The following is a 19,851-nucleotide window of genomic DNA, read 5'->3' on the forward strand; positions in this document are numbered from 1 at the left end:
ACAGTAACACAAACATAAACATAAACAGTAACACAAACACAAACACAAACATAAACATAAACACAAACACAAACAGTAACACAAACATAAACAGTAACACAAACACAAACAGTAACACAAACATAAACATAAACATAAACAGTAACACAAACACAAACACAAACACAAACACAAACACAAACACAAACATAAACAAAAACACAAACACAAACAGTAACACAAACATAAACATAAACAGTAACACAAACATAAACATAAACACAAACACAAACATAAACACAAACAGAAACAGTAACACAAACATAAACAGTAACACAAACACAAACAGTAACACAAACATAAACATAAACACAAACACAAACATAAACACAAACAGAAACAGTAACACAAACATAAACACAAACAGTTACACAAACATAAACATAAACAGTAACACAAACACAAACATAAACATAAACATAAACATAAACACAAACACAAACATAAACACAAACAGAAACAGTAACACAAACATAAACACAAACAGAAACACAAACATAAACATAAACAGTAACACAAACACAAACACAAACATAAACATAAACAAAAACACAAACACAAACATAAACACAAACATAAACATAAACAGAAACACAAACACAAACATAAACATAAACACAAACACAAACAGTAACACAAACATAAACACAAACATAAACAGTAACACAAACACAAACACAAACACAAACAGTAACACAAACACAAACACAGACAGTAACACAAACACAAACACAAACACAAACGTAAACATAAACACAAACAGTAACACAAACATAAACACAAACATAAACACAAACATAAACACAAACAGAAACACAAACATAAACAGTAACACAAACACAAACATAAACATAAACACAAACAGTAACACAAACATAAACACAAACAGTAACACAAACATAAACACAAACATAAACACAAACAGTAACACAAACAGTAACACAAACACAAACATAAACAGTAACACAAACATAAACACAAACATAAACACAAACAGTAACACAAACACAAACATAAACAGTAACACAAACACAAACATAAACACAAACAGTAACACAAACATAAACATAAACAGTAACACAAACATAAACACAAACATAAACAGTAACACAAACACAAACATAAACGTAAACATAAACACAAACACAAACAGTAACACAAACACAAACGTAAACACAAACACAAACACAAACAGTAACACAAACACAAACACAAACATAAACAGTAACACAATCACAAACACAAACACAAACAGTAACACAAACACAAACACAAACATAAACACAAACAGTAACACAAACACAAACGTAAACATAAACACAAACACAAACAGTTACACAAACACAAACAGTTACACAAACACAAACATAAACACAAACACAAACCGTAACAAAACACAAACACAAACAGTAACACAAACACAAACACAAACACAAACGGAAACACAAACATAAACAAAAACAGTAACACAAACGTAAACATAAACACAAACATAAACACAAACAGAAACACAAACGTAAACACAAACACAAACACAAACACAAACACAAACAGTAACACAAACACAAACTTAAACACAATCACAAACACAAACACAAACAGTAACACAAACACAAACACAAACAGTAACACAAACACAAACGTAAACATAAACACAAACAGTAACACAAACACAAACAGAAACAGTAACACAAACACAAACAGTAAGAAAAACACAAACACAAACATAAACACAAACACAAACCGTAACAAAACACAAACACAAACACAAACAGTAACACAAACACAAACGGTAACACAAACATAAACACAAACGGTAACACAAACATAAACACAAACACTAACACAAACAAACAGTGAGAAAAACACAAACAGTAACACAAACACAAACATAAACACAAACATAAACACAAACAGTAACACAAACACAAACACAAACACAAACACAAACCGTAACAAAACACAAACAGTAACACAAACATAAACACAAACACAAACGGTAACACAAACATAAACACAAACACAAACACAAACACAAACACAAACAGTAACACAAACACAAACAGTAACACAAACACAAACGGTAACACAAACATAAACACAAACACAAACACAAACACAAACACAAACACAAACACAAACAGTAACACAAACATAAATACAAACACAAACATAAACATAAACACAAACACAAACATAAACATAAACACAAACAGTAACACAAACAGCAACACAAACACAAACAGTAACACAAACACAAACATAAACACAAACAGTAACACAAACAGTAACACAAACACAAACGTAAACATAAACACAAACACAAACAGTAACACAAACATAAACACAAACAGTAACACAAACGTAAACATAAACACAAACACAAACAGTAACACAAACACAAACACAAACACAAACGTAAACATAAACATAAACACAAACACAAACACAAACAGTAACACAAACACAAACGTAAACAAAAACACAAACACAAACACAAACACAAACAATAACACAAACAGTAACACAAACACAAACGGTAACACAAACAGTAACACAAACATAAACACAAACACAAACAGTAACACGAACATAAACACAAACATAAACACAAACACAAACATAAACACAAACAGTAACACAAACGAAAACATAAACACAAACACAAACACTAACAGTAACACAAACACAAACGTAAACACAAACAGTAACACAAACGTAAACATAAACACAAACACAAACACAAACGTAAACATAAACACAAACAGTAACACAAACACAAACGTAAACAAAAACACAAACAGTAACACAAACACAAACAGCAACACAAACACAAACAGTAACACAAACACAAACAGTAACACAAACATAAACACAAACACAAACAGTAACACAAACATAAACACAAACGGTAGCACAAACATAAACACAAACATAAACACAAACAGTAACACAAACGTAAACATAAACACAAACGTAAACATAAACACAAACACAAACACAAACATAAACAAACAGAAACACAAACATAAACACAAACATAAACACAAACACAAACAGAAACACAAACACAAACACAAACACAAACACAAACAGAAACACAAACACAAACAGTAACACAAACATAAACATAAACATAAACACAAAAGTGTGTGTTTTTACAGTGTGTGTTTGTGTAAAGTGTGTTTTTACAGTGTGTTTGTGTAAACTGTGTGTTTTTAGTGTGTTTGTGTAAGGTGTGTGTGTAAAGTGTGTGTTTTTAGTGTGTGTTTGTATAAAGTGTGTGTTTTTAGTGTGTGTTTGTGTAAAGTGTGTGTTTTTAGTGTGTGTTTGTGTAAAGTGTGTGTTTTTAGTGTGTTTTTAGTGTGTGTTTGTGTAAAGTGTGTGTTTTTAGTGTGTGTTTGTGTAAAGTGTGTGTTTGTATAAAGTGTGTGTTTTTAGTGTGTTTGTGTAAAGTGTGTGTTTTTAGTGTGTGTTTTTACAGTGTGTGTTTGTGTAAAGTGTGTTTTTACAGTGTGTTTGTGTAAACTGTGTGTTTTTAGTGTGTGTTTGTGTAAAGTGTGTGTTTTTAGTGTGTGTTTGTATAAAGTGTGTGTTTTTAGTGTGTGTTTGTGTAAAGTGTGTGTTTTTAGTGTGTTTGTGTAAAGTGTGTGTTTTTAGTGTGTGTTTGTGTAAAGTGTGTGTTTGTGTAAAGTGTGTGTTTTTAGTGTGTGTTTTTAGTGTGTGTTTGTGTAAAGTGTGTGTTTTTAGTGTGTGTTTGTGTAAAGTGTGTGTTTTTAGTGTGTGTTTTTAGTGTGTGTTTGTGTAAAGTGTGTGTTTTTACAGTGTGTGTTTGTGTAAAGTGTGTGTTTGTATAAAGTGTGTGTTTTTAGTGTGTGTTTGTGTAAAGTGTGTGTTTTTAGTGTGTGTTTGTGTAAAGTGTGTGTTTTTAGTGTGTTTGTGTACAGTGTGTGTTTTTACAGTGTGTGTTGTGCAGCTTCGGTGTGGCTCGTGTGGTGATTTTGGTGAAAACACGGGTGGCAGCTTTTCCTTAAAAACTGGCCTAAATAAAGTTGTGCCCCAGTCAGATTGTCCGTGTTTTTGCAGAGATTTTTTTCTGTTCGATATCGAAGCAGAATTATTCCGCGGCGTCTTACGTCAGGAAAGGATTTACAGACCTCGATTGGATGTGCTCTCATTCCCCGATGAATATTTGTTATAACGGCACCGTTTTTCACTCAATCATCGATCTTCATAACGTTCTGCGGCGCACATATCTGATCTCACGCAGCGCGGACGTGCGCTCACATCAGAACACATTTTGTGCATCGTGCTACATTTTTGTAATTACTGTTTCATTGAATTTTCACATACACATCACCACAATTTAGTACACAAATCACTGATTCTAGGTATAAAATAAATACAATTTTGAAGGAAATACAAAGTGAAAATATTCAAAATAATAAAACAAAACGAAACTCCAATAATGAATTCAATTAAAAAAGCATCCATCAGGGCTCAAATACCAGCTTAAAATAAAAGACAGAGAACCAAATCAATAATAAATATCAGTGAATAAAGTCCGTCCCCACACGTGTGTCACCATAATCTAACCCACAATCATCACAGTAACTCTCAGGCCCATAAACAAAGCTCCTGTGGTGTTTTTGCTGTGAGCTTTATATCAATATTAAATATGAATGTCCTCAGCAGGACATGAGTCCAGAGGACATTTATGTGTCCAAACAGCATCCTGTTGGCCTTTAAACGACTACGCGTTCAAACGGCCGCCGAACGAAGATTTACTCCGTTTAACGTCAAATACGAATCAAACCAAAGTGAGGTCGGCCCACGATCACGGCGGAGTGAAATCCGTCGACCTTTCTGAACGATGTTTTTATAGATTTCATTTTCAGCTGCTTCAGAGAGCGTTTTCCCCCTGAGGACCTGAACCCAGATGAAGACCAGCATTTATCCTCTCCCTCACTGCTTCACCTGCACGCCGCCGTTTTAATAAAGCGCGCTTAGTGTTCGCCGACGACGCTGCGTGCGTTCAAACGTACGCGTTGACACAGACAACACGGGCGGCGATTTTCTCCCATGATGCTTTTCTCTCTTCAGCTGCTGCAGCTGTTACTTTTCTTCCTGAATATGAGCTCGTGTTCTCCGTAGGCAGCACGAGCTCGGTTTCTGTTTTTCGGTGGTCGCCGCGGTGAATCGAGGTATCGGGGCTCCGTTGATGACGGCTTTTTATCGAGGTCCTGAACTCAGAGTGAACACGCTCAGAGCTGATTGGACGGATTCAGATCAGCTGATCTGGACCCCAAAAGTCAGAGTTTCTCCTCTCAGAGTTCAGAGTCTCTCAGAGTCTGATCAGCCTCCTCTCTGCAAAAACCCCGGAGACCTGCACACAATAATCAATAATCAATAATCAATACTGAACCGGACTGATCAGCTGATTGTACTGAGTGACTGTGGGTCATTATGGATTTTAACTTTTTTATTTATTTCCTCCAGAATCTCAAATTAATGCCAAAGACAGAACAGAAAAAAGAACTCAAGTTCTTCAACACACAGTTTGATTATTGATTGTTTAGTTATTTGACGGTTTGATTATTGATTGTTTAGTTATTTGACGGTTTGATTATTGATTGTTTAGTTATTTGACGGTTTGATTATTGATTGTTTAGTTATGTTGTCAGACATGTTTCCTGTTTATATTTCACTCTGTGTGAGACAGCGAAGACACTCAAAGACTGGAGCGTTCTGTTCTCAGTGGGGACATAAACACCATCAGGATGTCTGAGGACGATATATTGTGTCTTCAGCTTGTCCTTCCTGAGCTCCACCAATCACAGCACAGCGGCTGTGGACACAGGAGGGACAGACTCCGCTGACTGGCTGCTGTCAGACTCTGGACGAGTCCTGAATGTCTCACTGATGATGTCACAGCCTTACCTGCGATCAAAGAGATCCACACACGGTTTGCTCCAAGTCCAGGTCCAGGTCCAGTTCCAGGTCCAGGTCCAGTTCCAGGTCCAGGCCTAGGTCCCGGTCCAAGTCCAGGTCCAGGTCCAGGTCCAGGTCCAGGCTGGTGCGTCCTCCAGGCCTCAGCATCCGCCATGCTGCAGGGCAGCGAGCAGACTGCGGGGCTGCGGCAGCACCGAGCCCAGGGGGTGTCAGGTGACCCGGATCAGGTGTCTTCAGGTTCCAGAAGGGACGAGGTGTGAGCTTACAGCCGGATCAGGTTTCAACACACATTGAGGTCTGTGCTGGACTTCATGCTGTACTGACTGTACACCAGGACAAACACGACACCCTGCCACTGCTGACATCATGGAAACTACAGGGACCACAGGAAGTCCATGTCCACCTGGGACAGTCCACAAACCTGTCTCTGTCCTGTGCAGACAGACAGAGAGAGAGAGAGAGAGAGACAGACAGAGAGACAGACATGTCTCTGACACTCACACATGGACATCTACAGCAGCTGTAGACCTGCAGGAGGACCAAAACCAGAACTAGACACACACACACACACACACACACACACACACACACACACACACACATACACACACACAGACACACACAGACACATATACACACACAGAGACACACACAGACACACACAGACACATATACACACACACAGACACACACACACACACACACAGTCTCTGTATAACTTTGTTACAGTATGTATGAAAGTGAGTACACGCGTGTGTATGTGTATGTATATTTGTGTGTGTGTGTGTGTGTTCATGTGCATATATGAATTTATGTATGTTTGTATAAATATGTATATATAAGTTGAGTTTATTGGTGTTTCTTTTACTATTTTACTGTTTAGTTTGTTTATTTTACTGATGTTTCGTTTATTGATGTTTAGTTTGTCTGTCTTTTGTTTTTCCATTTTTCCCGTTTGTTTGCTTTATTTTTTAGTTATTTCCATCCAAATATTGATTCATTATTTTCTTCTTCTTGTGTGTGTGTGTGTGTGTGTGTGTGTGTGTGTTTAGTCCTGATTGTTGGCGTCAGAGAGGTTTCTGTCCCTTTGCTTCAGTTTTGGTGGAGACGAAGAGGACAAACACAGAAACACGGAGGCTGCTACTCTGAGATTTTACGCCATTCATTGTTCTTCCAATAAAAAAACAACAAAACGTGTCAGAGAAACAAACGGCGGCTTTCTGACGGGGGAACCAGGACGACACCACCTGCAGAGAAACATCAGCCTGCGGCTCTCTGCTCAAGAGACCACTCAGGTGCATCATGGGAAACGTCGGCCGCAGTGATGTCAGACCGAAAGTTTTCGGCTCACAGGAAGAGACGGAGCGACAACAGATCGAAAAACAAACACTTTTATTGATTTCTTACAGTTTAGTGAAACACCCTGAGAGACACAAGCTGAGAGGGAGACACTGTGTGTGTGTGTGTGTGTGTGTGTGTGTGTGTGTGTGTGTGTGTGTGTGTGTGTGTGTGTGTGTGTCTACAGGTGTGTGTTAGTTGCTCCTGATCCTTCACACTCGATGATGTAGGTGACGTTGCTGCTCAGTTCATCCTCACACTTTGTTATCGTGAACTTTGCCTGAAAACACACAAAAACAAAAATATTATCAAAAATAAAACACATGCCATCAGTGTAAACACATGACATCATCATAAACACATGACATCAGTGTAAACACATGACATCATCATAAACACATGACATCAGTGTAAACACATGACATCATCATAAACACATGACATCAGTGTAAACACATGACATCATCATAAACACATGACATCATCGTAAACACATGACATCATCATAAACACATAACATCATCATAAACACATGACATCATCGTAAACACATGACATCATCATAAACACATGACATCATCGTAAACACATGACATCATCATAAACACATGACATCATCATAAACACATGCCATCAGTGTAAACACATGACATCATCATAAACACATGACATCATCATAAACACATGACATCAGTGTAAACACATGACATAAGCGTGTACGTCAGTATGTAAATGGCGTGTTTGGCTCATGTCTGACCTGAGTAAGCTGCTCTGCGATGTGGATGGCTGTCTGCGTGTGTAGCGTCACGGCACTTGTTCGAATCCGAGACGTTCCCTTTGCCAAAGCCATGAAGATGATGAGCTGAAGGGGAGGAGTCACAGGTCAGAGAAATTCCTGATTACTGTACGACCATGGGTCATCGTGATGTCATCGTGATGTCAGAGTGATGTCAGCAGTGTCTCACCTGGTCCTGCAGGAACTCGTCCACGCAGCCATTGTGTCGAATGTTTCTCAGCAACATTTCAGCAGCTTCAATACCGATTTTATCTGCATACACACCTGAGAGAGACGCGTACCCCCACACACACGCACGCACACACACACACACACATTTTGATTTTGGCTTTGGGGTGTCATCGGAGTTACTGAGTAGCAGGTGACATCTTGTACGGGAGCCTCGGCCACCAGCGCGTGAATGTGTAAGTGTGAACGTGTGTGAACGTGTGTGTGTGAACGTGTGTGTGAGAACGTGTGTGCGAATGTGACATGTAGTGTGAAAGGCCAGAAAAATGCTGTATATGTACAGTCTAGTTACCATTTAAAGAAAAAAAATAGGTAATTTTGCTTTCTTTAAACTGTTTTGGCACATTTTCTCTCTTTATATGTTTTGGGCAAATTTTAAATTAGCATTATTTTTATTTTACTTTTTTGGTGATTTTTAAAGAAAGCATATCGTCCAGAGGCACGCGTTTTTTAAAAATAACTAAAACTGTCAGCTTTTGTCAGCCAGAAACTGTAAAAACTGATACGTTTTACATTTCAAGGGTCCTTGAACACATCATGTGTTTTTAAACAGATTTATGAAACAAAATTCCAGGACGTATATTCGTATATTCGTAAAAGTGGAACGTATATTCCACTTTTCAAAATGTTTCCAGGCCTGGAAATGGCTACTTGTAAATTCCATGACCTTTCCAGGTTTTCCATGACCGTACGAGAAGATGACTAAAGTCGCGCCAGGTGATGTCCTCACCTTTCTTCCCTAGAGCCGATCCTGCGAACACACACCCCGTCGACGACTCTGCGATGATTCTGAAACAGAGAAGACGATAACCAATCAGAAAGCAGCACCTGCAGCGAGCGCAGCAGTGATGTCAGCGGGTAGGCGGGGCTTACATGATGCCGTTTCCATTTCCGCACGCCTTCTCTTTCTCCTGCACGGCTGGGATGTTGATGTACAGCTCCTTGATCTCCTTCCTGATGGTCCGAACTGCAGCCGCAGACATGTCCTTAGCCAGCTGCACACACGATCAATACATCATAACGATCAACATCTCACACCGATCAATACATCATAACGATCAACATCTCACACCGATCAATACATCATAACGATCAACATCTCACACCGATCAATACATCATAACGATCAACATCTCACACCGATCAATACATCATAACGATCAGTTTCATATCGGAGAGTCAGCCTTCAGGATGTTTCACAGAGATACTTCGGCGCAGTTTTGACATCACTTCCTGTGTGTAACTTTACTTTGAAGGGCAGTTATGAAATCACTTCCTGTGTGTAACTTTACTTTAAAGGGCAATTATGAAATCACTTCCTGTGTGTAACTTTACTTTGAAGGGCAGTACGCCAGCGACAAAGGCGCGGCCGTAGATCTTTGTGATGTTTCCTCGCTCCGTCATGACGACTGGCTGCAGCTCCTTCACCGGGTTCACCGTCACCGCCACCTCACCGCCGCCACGAGGGTAGAAACCCCTGAAACACACACATACACACATACACACACACACACACACACACAGAGCAACACACTTAGTGACACACAGACACTGAATATAATAATAATAAGAATAATAATAATAAGAATAAGAATAATAACAATACAAATAATAACAACAATAACAGTAATAACAATAGTAATAATAACAATAATTACAGTTATAACAGCAAAAATAACAATAATAGTAATAATAATAGTAATAACAATAACAAAAATTACAGTTATAACAGCAAAAATAACAATAATAGTAATAACAATAGTAATAATAATAACAATAATTACAGTTATAACAGCAAAAATAACAATAATAGTAATAACGGCGGCTAGGAAACAGGAAACAGGAAGCTGACCTCATTCTGATGTCACAGTCAAAATGGACTCCAAACTTCTCCACAATGGGTTTAAACACCTGAAGAAGAAACACAGAGAAGGCTTTAAACACAAGCACCACAACCACAACGACAACAACAACAACAACAACAACAACAACGACGACGACAACCACCACCACAACAACAACAACAACAACAACAACAACCACCACCACAACAACAACCACCACAACAACAACAACAACAACAACAACAACAACAACAACAACAACAACGACAACTACAACCACCACCACAACAACAACCACCACAACAACCACCACAACAACAACGACAACAACAACCACCACCACAACAACAACAACAACCACAACAACGCCGACAACAACAACCACAACGCCGACAACAACAACAACCACCACAACAACAACAACCACAACAACAACAACGCCGACAAAAATAACGACAACAACAACGCCGACAACAACAACAACAACAACAACAACGACGCCGACAACCACAACGACAACCACCACCACAACAACAATGACAACAACCACCACCACCACCACCACAACAACCACAACAACCACCACCACAACCACCACAACAACAACAACAACCACAACAACACCGACAACAATAACGACAACAACAACCACAACGCCGACAACAACAACAACCACCACCACAACAACAACAACAACAACGCCGACAACAATAACGACAACAACCACAACAACAACCACAACAACAACAACAACAACCACAACACCGACAACAATAACGACAACAATAACCACAACACCGACAACAATAACGACAACAACAACCACAACAACAACAACCACAACAACGGCAACAACAACAACAACCTGGACTCTGCCTGTAAACAGATGAGCTGACTGACTGGTTCCAGCTGACGGTGGCGTCACAGTGTGACATGTTTTCTTTGTGAAAAAATTGAGCCATTTTTGCTGTAAAAAGTTTGGTGATTTTTTTTTTTTTTGGTCAATTTTTTTTCTTTTCTATTTTATTTTTCTTTAAATTTGGAGATTTTCAAAGAAAAACAAATGTTGAGTTGTTTTTTTTTTCTTTTTACAAAATGTGTTTGCTTTTTTTAAAGAGTGCTGATTTGGTGATTGGTGAGAAAAAATGATGATTTTTCTTTAAATTTGTTTTTGTGATTTTTAAAAAAGAAATTGGTGATTTTTTAAAATCCTTGTACATTTTTAGAACTCTTTAAAGAAAACACTTTGATGTTATTTTCCCTTTTAAAATCTTTGGTGATTTTTTTTTACGGAAAATAGGGTGATTTCCTTCTTAAAAAATGTTTAAGCTACTTTTATTTATTTTTTTTAAACACATCATGTGTTATTATCCAGGTTTGTGAAACAAAATTCCAGGACTTTTCCCCAAATTTTCAGGGTATATTTAGCTTTCCAAAAATTTTCCAGGGCTAGATATTGCTATTTACAAATTCCATGACTTTTCCAGGTTTATCATGACCATACAAACTCTGAGTGTGCGCATATTGTGTGTGTGTGTGTGTGTGTGTGTGTGTGTGTGTGTGTGTGTGTGCGTGCAGACAGACCTTGACGGTGTAGTCGATCTGAGGAGCCATCTCTGCATTAGTTCCTCCCTTCAGACAGAGCTGAGAGGAGCCGTCAGCAAACAGAGCGCACGGCAGAGCGACCTGCAGCAGCAGACACACACTCCTGACACACACACACACACACACACACACAGATATTTTACATATTGATTTTTTCGTCAACAAATAATAAATAAATACAGTTACCATTAATGAACACAACAAGTCAATAACATAAAGCCTGACTGTTATTGTTTACAAATACAACAGAGACGATCAGTGACCTTCTATACTGGCGGCTGACGTGCTGACGTACTGCGGGTAAGCGTGTTACATCACTTCCGGTGTATCTTGTCTGTGTCTCTGGTAGCGTCTCTGAGCTGCTCCTACAAGCGATCCTCAGCTAATCTTCTAACTTGTTCCTGACTTCGGCTGCTCTTATCTATCTGTGACTGAAAACTCACATAAGTTTTACTTAATCACTCACAGCTGTCTCCTCCTCTCAGCGGTTTTTCCTGCGTATTCACAGCCGCTCTCACTGTTAGCCGGTTAGCTTCGTTAGCATTAGCTCTGGTTAGCGATGGCTTCTCCCTGCTCCTCTCCTCCCTGCTCCTCTCCTCCCTGCTCCTCTCCCTCTTCTGCTCTCTCCTGCTCAGTGTGTCAGATGTTTAGTTACTCCTCTGCCTCCTTCAGTGTTAGTGGTACCTGTAACAAGTGTAGTTTATTTGCTGCGTTGGAGGCGGGGCTCAGCGATCTGGAAGCGTGGCTCCGCACCGCGGATAATCCCTCTGTAGCTGCGATAGCTAGCGAGCCCCCTGTAGCCGGTGCGGACCGACATAGCGTAGCCTCTGCTAGCCGTCCCCCGGCAGCCCCCGTGCAGCCGGGAGGCTGGGTGACTGTCCGAGCGAAGCATAGTAAGCCGAAGCCCGCGGTACACCACCCACCCCCCCTTCACGTTTCAAATAAGTATGCCCCTCTCAACCACACACCGGCCGAGGACACAACCCTGGTCATCGGTAGCTCTATTTTGCGAAACGTGAAGTTAGTGACACCAGCGGCCATAGTCAAATGTATCCCTGGGGCCAGAGCGGGCGACGTCGAGTCAAATTTGAAGCTGCTGGGAAGGCTAAATGTAAATACAGTAAGATTGTTATTCACGTTGGCGGCAATGACACCCGGTTACGTCAATCGGAGGTCACTAAAATTAACATAGAGTCGGTGTGTGAGTACGCCAAGACGATGTCGGACACCGTAATCTTCTCTGGACCCCTCCCCAATGTGACCAGTGATGACATGTTTAGCCGCATGTCAGCACTCAACCGCTGGTTGTCGTGGTGGTGTCCAGCAAATGATGTGGGCTTCGTTAATAATTGGCGCTCCTTTTGGGGTAAACCTGGTCTCCGGAGGGACGGCATCCATCCCACTTTGGATGGAGCCGCTCTCCTCTCTAAGAATCTGGCCGATTTTATTAGAGGCCCAAAGCCATGACAAACCAGAGTTGGGACCAGGTTTCAGAGTCGCAGTCTTACACGCTTCTCTGAGCTTCCTCTAGCACAGTCACACACCCATAATGTAAATGTTATAAAAACAGTGTCTGTCCCCCGACCACTTCATTTGTTTAAAGCTAATATAAACAAAAGGGGAGTTGTACATAAAAATCTCATAAAAATTAACTCATCTCCTGTCATACAGCATCATAACAGGAGAATTAAATGCGGACTCTTGAACGTTAGATCCTTATCAACCAAGGCTCATTTAGTCACTGATTTAATATCGGATAACCATATTGATTTATTCTGCCTCACTGAGACCTGGCTCTGTCCTGAAGAGTACGTTAGCCTGAATGAATCCACTCCTCCTGGTCATATAAATAGTCACGTTGCGCGGGACACTGGCCGAGGAGGGGGAGTCGCTGCTATTTTTGATTCAAGCTTAGCAATTCACACTAAGGCCAAGTTAAACTATAATTCATTTGAAAGCCTTTTTCTTAGTCTTTCTCACCCATCCTGGAAAACTCTACAGCCAATTCTGTTTGTCATAGTGTACCGCGCCCCCGGCCCATACTCTGAATTTCTATCTGAATTCTCTGAGCTTATATCAAGTTTAGTGCTCAAATCAGACAAAATTATTATCGTAGGGGATTTTAACATTCACATGGATGTTAATAGTGACAGCCTTAGTTCTGCTTTCTCCACACTTTTGGATTCAATAGGCTTCAGTCAGTGTGTACATAAACCCACCCACCGCTACAATCACACCCTCGATCTAGTCCTTGCGTACGGCATTGATATTGCAGATTTATTAGTCTTTCCTGAGATTCCTGCTCTGTCAGACCATTATTTAATAACTTTTAATTTTTTTATTACTTGACTACAAGCCTCTCAGTAAGAGCTACTCTTCTAGATGTCTGTCTGATTCAACAGTGGCTAAATTTAAGAAACTAATTCCTTCTGCTTTGACATCATTACCATGTCTTACAACGACTGAGCACACTACTACTAACTTAAGTCATTCCCAAACTGACTGTCTCATTGATAATGCTACTGGCTCACTGCGATCAGCTCTCGACACTGTTGCACCCTCCAAGAAGAAAATAATGAAACAAAGAAAATTAGCTCCGTGGTTTAACCTCCAGATTCGCAAATTGAAACAAACATCGCGAAAATTTGAAAGACATTGGCGTTCGACCAAACTGGAAGAGTCCCGTTTAGTCTGGCTGGACAGTCTTAAAGTCTATAAGAAGGCCCTCCGCCATGCCAGGGCAAACTATTATTCATCACTAATTGAGGAAAACAAAAACAATCCCAGGTTTCTTTTCAACACTGTAGCCAGGTTGACTCAGAGTCACAGCTCTATAGAGCCTGTATTCCTTCGGCCCTCAGCAGTGACGACTTTATGAATTTCTTTAATAATAAAATCATAACTATTCGAGATAAAATCCATCACCTCTTACCCTCAACTGACCTGACCCCGAACTCAGATAACCTGGATATGGCAGCAAGGCCCGAAATTTATCTGGACCATTTCTCCCCCATTGACCTTCATCAACTCTATACTTTGGTTTCTGCATCTAAGCCATCAACATGCCTGCTAGACCCCATCCCAACTAAGCTCCTTAAGGAAGTTTTACCTTTATTAGACAACTTTTTATTAGATATAATCAACGCGTCTTTATTAACAGTACCTCAGTCTTTTAAAGTAGCTGTCATTAAACCTCTTCTAAAGAAGCCCACTCTCGATCCTGAGATTTTAGCTAATTATAGACCAATATCTAATCTCCCCTTTATTTCTAAAATCCTTGAGAGAGTGGTTGCTCATCAGCTCTGTGACTTTCTACAAGACAACAGTTTATTTGAGGACTTTCAGTCAGGCTTTAGAGTTCATCATAGTACAGAGACGGCACTAGTAAAAATTAATAACGACTTATTTATCGCTTCTGACACAGGTCTGGTCTCTGTTTTAATCCTATTAGATCTCAGTGCTGCATTTGACACCATTGACCATCAAATCTTACTGCACAGACTTGAAACCTCAATTGGCCTTAAAGTAACGTCACTAGCCTGGTTTAAGTCATACTTATCAGATCGTTCCCAATTTGTTCACATCAATGATCAATCCTCCGCACATACAAAGGTCTGCTTTGGAGTGCCACAAGGTTCGGTGCTTGGACCAATCCTTTTCACTTTATATATGCTTCCTCTAGGCAACATAATTAGAAAACATTCCTTAAATTTCCATTGTTATGCTGATGATACGCAATTATATCTATCTATGAAACCAGATGAAACTGATCAGCTATCTAGACTTCAAACATGTCTTAAGGATGTAAAAGCCTGGATGAGCCGTAATTTCCTGATGTTGAATTCAGACAAAACTGAAGTTATTGTTCTTGGCCCAAAACACCTCAGAAGCTCCTTTTCCAACAATGTAATTTCTCTAGATGGCATTACCTTGGCCTCTAGCACAACTGTAAGGAACCTCGGAGTTTTATTTGACCAGGATTTATCCTTTGCCTCCCATATAAAACAAACTTCAAGGACGGCTTTCTTTCACTTGCGTAACATCGCAAAAATTAGACATATCCTATCCCAAACAGATGCTGAAAAATTAGTACATGCATTTGTCACCTCTAGGCTGGATTACTGTAATTCCCTATTATTTGGTTGCCCCAACAAATCTCTTAGGTCTCTCCAACTGGTGCAGAACGCTGCTGCTCGTGTTTTAACAGGAAGCAAGAAAAGGGATCATATTTCTCCTGTTTTAGCTTCTCTGCACTGGCTCCCTGTGAAATCCAGGATTGAATTTAAAATCCTCCTCCTTACTTACAAAGCTCTAAATGTTCAGGCTCCGTCTTATCTGTCACAGCTCATAGTTCCTTACCAACCCTCAAGATCACTGTGCTCTGAAAACGCAGGGTTACTTGTGGTTCCCAAAATTTCCAAAAGTAGGTTAGGAACCAGAGCCTTCAGCTACCACGCTCCTCTCCTATGGAACCATCTTCCATTTTCGGTCAGGGAGGCAGACACCGTTTCAACTTTTAAGGGTAGACTTAAGACCTTCCTCTTTGATAAAGCTTATAATCAGGGCTGGCTCAGGTTGCCTGGTCCAGCCCATAGTTAGGCTGACATAGGTTTAACCTGCCGGGGGACTTCCCCTGATACGCTGAGCTCCTTTCCTTCTCTCAATGCCGCCATCAGAAATCATGCATGTCTGTTTACTGCATTGCCATGTGCAAGCTTAGCTTAGCTCTGTGATAGCCTTGTGGTACTCTCACTACCTGGGGCTCTCGATTACAGAGCCTGGGTCTGTTGAACTGCACTACGCTAATCCTGTTTCCTCTCGAGAGCGTTCCTGCTCCCTTGTTTCCTAGTTTCCTGGATCCTGGCCGTAACCTTGACTGTGCCTGACCGTGGTGATAGCTGTGCTGATGCTGCGACCCTGCCTTTGGTTGTGCTCGTGCTGTGGCTGTACTGATACTGTGCCCCCCCGCTCGCCCTGATCGTGGTCTGGTCCTGGTTGCGCCGATGCTGTGATCCTGCCTTTGGACACCTCCCTTTCACATACGCATGAGACTGTTATCATCTCCCTCAACATCATCATAGAGAGCAATTACTAATTTCACACCTACCATTATTGTAATATGACATGCATCTGTTTCTATTATTGCTGTGCCCCCCACCCCCCCACCCCCCACCCCCCACCCTCTCTCTCCCCTCTCTTTCTTTCCTTTTTGCCATGATTGTATTTCATTTGCTATTTACGACATCTATTGCTCGTCTGTCCGTCCTGGAAGAGGGATCCCTCATCATCCTCTACCGCTCTTCCTGAGGTTTCTTCCTCTTTTTTTTCCCCGTTACAGGGGTTGTTTTTGGGGAGTTTTTCCTTGGGTGATGTGAGGGTCTGAGGGCAGAGGGATGTCGTACACTGTAAAGCAAACCATGTTTTGTGATAATGGGCTCTATAAATAAAACTGACTTGAACTGACTTGACTTGACGGTTATTGTTTACAAATATAACAGAGACGATCAGTGACTGTTATTGTTTACAAATAGCTGCTGACATGTATGTTACATGTCACACTAGAGGTCCACTCTGTTGTGTTAAACCTCTTTAGTTTCCGTGGTGACAGCATGCTGTCTAAAATCACACACACGATAACACCATCTGATTGGTTCTGTGAAGACATCAGAGAGACTCTGTGGTGGACAGGGTTAGAGAGACAAAGAGACAGACAGACGGACTCACCCTGCAGTCTGCGTGTCAGCCGTGTGGTTTCCTGATTGGATCTTTCCTGGCGTCAGACTGACGTCTGTGGCACCGATGGAGGCTCCTTGCAGACCGCCAGAACACAGATCTGAGACCAGCTGCAGGCCGCTCAGGTGCTGTGGTCTGCACACGCACGTGCGCGCGCGCACGCACACACACACACACACACACACACACACACACACACGTTTATACATCAGTGTGTAAACAGTGAACATGGGATTCTCTGTTCAGAAAAAGTGAGATTTTAAAGTTTCCTAAATAAACTCATCAGCGAGGAGACAAGATTTTAAAAAAAAAAACACGATGGTTAACCCACAAACTAGACCACACCAGACCGGACCGGACCGGACCGGACCAAACTAGACCAGAAAATACAAGACATACATGACGACACATGACGACACATGCCCACATGACGGACAGCGTGCAGCATCATGGGATCGCGTGACTTGGACACCGGTTTGAGGACACCGATCCTTCACACTAATCAATAAACTTAGCTGATGAACAGAATTGATTCGGAGCTGCTGGATGACAGAAAAGAGCGTGACTTGAACCTTCAGCTTATATTTCTGCTAAAATCAGTGAATTAAAGCAGTCGCGTGAGCGGGACGGACGCCGAAGAGGAACCAGCCAATTGTCGGAAGACAATCAGTCGCGTTTCATCAGTTATGTTCGTCCGTCACGAAGAGCAAACTCTTATTTTCGGACATTTGTTCGTGGAGGCTCTTTTCTCTGTGAAAGCTACAAATCTGATGCAAGTTTTCCAGAAGCAGCAGAAACCAGAGTCAGCAGAGCAACGACAACCGAAGCACACGAACTCCAAATCCACCGACGTCAGAGAGCTCCGATTCAGCTGAGTCATCCGGGCCTCCGATGATTCATGGTTAGCCCCAGATCTTCATCCATCTATCTATCTATCCATCCATTTCTCTTTATCTATCTATCTATCTATCTATCTATCTATCTATCTATCTATCCATTTCAAAAAGCTGCCGGTGGTCGTCACTAGAGAAAATGACTAAACTGAAGATGTGGTTTGACACAAATAAATGATCACTAACCTTAAATAAAACAAAAATAATGTTATTTGGGAATTGCAGGATTAACGTTCAGGTACAAATATAGATAGATGGGGTGCAGATAGAAAGGGTTAAGGAAAATAAAAAACCAGTTGGAGAACACACATCAAACATATACAGACCAAACGATCAAGAACATTTCAGTTTTAAACAAGCAAAACGTGTTCTGGATGATAAATCGCTCCTTTATGTTCCCGTCTTCCTCACTTCAGACACTGCGTAGATCTTTGTCAAAAACTGCACGAGTTCAATCAATTCACTGACTATTCTTCAAAAAAGGGTAGTAACGATGTTGCTGATCTGGATCACTCTCACTCAGTCTTCTTGCAGTCAGAATTATTAAACTTACAGACGAAACTGAAAAAAGTGAAATTCCAAACAGCACAAATCTAAAAAAATCAGCTTCTCCCACAAAATATAGAAATGGAGGGATGCAGAGGAGGCTGTGGTCTGCACCACAGCAGGTCTGCGCCCCTTTCTGTTTTTAAAGAAAGCATGACCTCCTTTCTTTTAAAACTGTTGGTGATTTTGGTTTTTTTAGGCGATTTTAAATCAATCACTTCCGCCTTTTTCCTTTATTTTTATTTGTTTTTTTATTTAAAAAAAAAAAAACACGCTTCATATTTTCAAAGAAACAAATACTGAAAAAATCACCATTTTTTTGGAGAAAAAAAAGAAGTCGCTAAACCCGGTCCGGGTCCCGGGACCCGGAGCCCGGGACCCGGTGTGGCCCTGCTGTCGGTAAGTCGTCTGTTAGCGGCACACTGAACTTTAATGAATAGGCTAACGTTAGCCTGATAGCTGCTAACTCACCTGAGCCCCGGTGAGCTCCGGCCCGCGCGGATTTTGGTGATTTTGATGGCGGTCCCGGTGATGCAGCTGAGCGCCGCTGACACCCTCAGGATCTGTCCGCCCTGCGGAGAACCGACACCGGCAAACACATCAGACACCGGCCGCTAGCCTCCGGTTAGCATGTTAGCATGGTCCGGTGAATAAAGACTCACTCCCTCCAGCAGGCTGCCGTCGATCTCCGCCGCCGCAGAGTCCATCCTCACCGGCCGCACAGCTGCTCCTCCTCCCGGTCTCTGGGTCTGAACGCTCCGGACAAACGCCGACAAACACCGGACTCTCACACCGGGCACCGGCAACTCTTCTGTTTAGACTCTACTTCTTCTGCGGCTGCTGCAACTTCTCCGGGTCACCCAAAAACTACACGCAC

The 19,851-nt window shown here is 41.1% G+C and overlaps 1 protein-coding gene and 1 pseudogene across 1 annotated transcript; one reads left to right on the plus strand and one right to left on the minus strand.

Moving 5' to 3' along the window:
- Positions 1-7,366: 7,366 nt before the first annotated feature.
- Positions 7,367-19,851, minus strand: rtca (RNA 3'-terminal phosphate cyclase). Its single transcript, XM_088078225.1, has 11 exons — positions 19,637-19,851; positions 19,446-19,546; positions 17,527-17,670; positions 11,782-11,905; positions 10,206-10,264; positions 9,689-9,830; positions 9,227-9,348; positions 9,084-9,142; positions 8,295-8,389; positions 8,087-8,191; positions 7,367-7,609 (listed from the first exon to the last, which is right to left on the minus strand). The coding sequence occupies exons 1-11, from the start codon at positions 19,679-19,681 to the stop codon at positions 7,511-7,513; spliced, it is 1,095 nt and encodes a 364-aa protein (XP_087934351.1). The 5' UTR covers positions 19,682-19,851; the 3' UTR covers positions 7,367-7,510.
- On the plus strand, positions 12,242-13,387 carry LOC148189633 (uncharacterized; annotated as a pseudogene).

This window comes from Plectropomus leopardus, chromosome 5 (assembly GCF_026936395.1).
Source record: "Plectropomus leopardus strain MGB_pleo_1.0 chromosome 5, ASM2693639v1, whole genome shotgun sequence".
NCBI classification, from domain to species: domain Eukaryota; kingdom Metazoa; phylum Chordata; class Actinopteri; order Perciformes; family Serranidae; genus Plectropomus; species Plectropomus leopardus.

Excerpts from the sequence above, each read along its gene's own strand:
- rtca (XM_088078225.1), bottom strand. The coding sequence starts at position 19,681 with ATGGACTCTGCGGCGGCGGAGATCGACGGCAGCCTGCTGGAGGGA. Across the intron at positions 11,906-17,526 it reads GCTGACACGCAGACTGCAGG|GAGTGTGTGTCTGCTGCTGC; the intron begins GTGAGTCCGTCT and ends TGTGTGTGTCAG. Across the intron at positions 9,143-9,226 it reads GGAAATGGAAACGGCATCAT|AATCATCGCAGAGTCGTCGA; the intron begins GTAAGCCCCGCC and ends TCTCTGTTTCAG.